Source organism: Lycium ferocissimum, chromosome 7 (assembly GCF_029784015.1).
Source record: "Lycium ferocissimum isolate CSIRO_LF1 chromosome 7, AGI_CSIRO_Lferr_CH_V1, whole genome shotgun sequence".
In the NCBI taxonomy this organism is placed as follows: domain Eukaryota; kingdom Viridiplantae; phylum Streptophyta; class Magnoliopsida; order Solanales; family Solanaceae; genus Lycium; species Lycium ferocissimum.
The window spans coordinates 51,389,353-51,391,564 of NC_081348.1; the positions used below are offsets into that span (position 1 = coordinate 51,389,353).

A 2,212-nucleotide genomic window follows, 5' to 3' on the forward strand; every position below is an offset into this window, starting at 1 on the left:
ATCAAAACAAGCTTTTAGAGAAATCACTGTATGTTAAAGCAGTACAAGAATCTGCAAGGCAAGTCATATCAGGTTGAGCAACAAGCACATAATATCAGAGTATGTTACAAGCACCGTCTTAGTGCATGGCTGTTGACATTTATAATATCACCACTAACCAGTTTCAGAAGGAAAAGAAAAACCAAAGCAAATAATAATCTGACTTCTTAATTGCCAGCATGAATTGAAAACAGGAATAGAGATTTATAACCATATCGAACGGAACATTCTCGCATTTTAAATGTATCAGGAATTAACATCGGTAAGCCCTTGTCGTGACATAAAGCTACCAGGAAATCAACCAAATAAGGAAAGGGTTATCAAAGGGAACAAGCCCTATCAAGAACAGCTTGTTCCTTCAATTAAAATGCCAGTATAAATGAGATATGGGTAAAACTACAGAATCTACATAAACATTAAGATATGCCTTCTGCATATAATTAGCAATCAGCAATGCATACTTAATAGACACAGACAAGCTGCAGACAAGCTGCAATAATTTCTAGGCCTTCAGCTTCCCGGTCACCCTACGCTTGTTGCGCCAGCTGTTCCTATCACCACTCATTTGATTCTTCTTCGCAGCAACTGAGCACTGATCAGCACGACCACCTTTACCAGTCATTTCAGACTGAAGTTTACGCCTCCTCATTCTGTTCTCTAACCTTAGTCCTCTTAATGCTCGAACTCTTTGCTCAACCTCCAAAGCTTCTGAGAAGTTCCAGATCCTAACAACACCTTCTTCTCCAGCACATACAATACGATCAAGACCAACATCCACAGCAAACAGATTGCTCCCAAACCCATGTAGCATTCTTTGAGGTGGCTCTATATTTTTATTTTTATTCTCCCTCACATAACTCCGATTGGTCCTCAACAGCTTTCTCACATCAATAAGCGAGAGCTTTCCATCACTAGAAGCTGAAACAAGCCAAGGGAACTCAAATGCAAGAGAATAAACAGCACCCGAGTGAGGAATCCATGTCGCCACACGCCTGACATGAAACTTAACATTTCTAATGATCTCGAACATGTGTATAGCTCCATCTTCCCCTCCAGTGAATAGAAGCTTCCCAGTGTGACTTCGCGCCAAAGAAAAAGCATTACCAGCATGAACATTGTTGACAGTAGCAAGTTTTGACCCAATATTAATGTCCCAAACATAAAGACCTGAGCCTGCAACGCTCGCCACTGTTGTATCATGGGAAGCAAGGCTCCAAACCCAGTCATTATGCATTAAAACTTTCAGACATTTCAAAGAAGTTCGATCCCAAACACGTATACTCATGTCCCATGAACCACTGTACATCTTATTTATGTCCAATGCAAGACATGTTATCGGTCCTTCATGTTCCCAGACTCTGAATTCTGTGTTTTGGTTCTGAGGTGATCTAAGATCAAAGAGATGTGGATTTCCATCCTCGGCTCTCCAACCATGTATGAATCCATCTGTACCCCCTGCTATTAAGAGCCTCGAATCAGCTGCAACTGCACGAATAGTGCAGCCAAGAGGGCGAGACGATGCAATAGATAAACCTTCTTCCATGTCCCACATTCGTACTATCTGATCATACCCTGAAGTAAACACAAGTTTCTTTGAAGATAAAACGGAAACCGTTCTAACAGCCTCAGTATGACCATACAATGTATCAATACTATAACGTCCCATGAATGTTTTACTACGGAACTCCCTATCCACGAAAAGCTCCTTCCACGACTTCTCATCTGTGCCCAAAGGTGGGGCCAGCAACATTGGCTGGCCCCACCTCTCACAATAAAACTCCTTCCACACATGGTGCTCAGAAGCAAGACGATACAACGACGTATTCACACATGAAACAACACCAAGCTCCTTCGGTTCTAAGCAATTAAGTATTTCTGAGATCAATGCCGGAGGAAGGTCTGTAATAGACCGACGACAATCAGGCAGGACCTCATTAACACCGAGCGACTCCTCGCATTTCCCATCCAATCTCCACAATGATTTTTGCTTCTCTGAGTCAAATGTGAAACTCTTTGGGTTCTTTAAAGGTTCAATAAAACTAGGATCAGCTTTTTCTTTGCTGGGGTAGTAGTCTACACAATCTATAGAACAATCTTTCAAACCAATCTTAGTACCTCTTTGGCATTCAAATTCCATAAAAATTGGTTCCCCTAAACCAAATTCCCAAAAGCA

The 2,212-nt window shown here is 41.6% G+C and overlaps 1 protein-coding gene across 1 annotated transcript; it reads right to left on the reverse strand.

Annotated features, from left to right (window-relative positions):
• Positions 1–254: 254 nt before the first annotated feature.
• Positions 255–2,195, reverse strand: LOC132065595 (F-box/WD-40 repeat-containing protein At5g21040-like). Its single transcript, XM_059459054.1, has one exon. It carries the CDS (start codon positions 2,174–2,176, stop codon positions 542–544), a length of 1,635 nt encoding a protein of 544 aa, XP_059315037.1. The 5' UTR covers positions 2,177–2,195; the 3' UTR covers positions 255–541.
• Between the last annotated feature and the right edge of the window lie 17 nt (positions 2,196–2,212).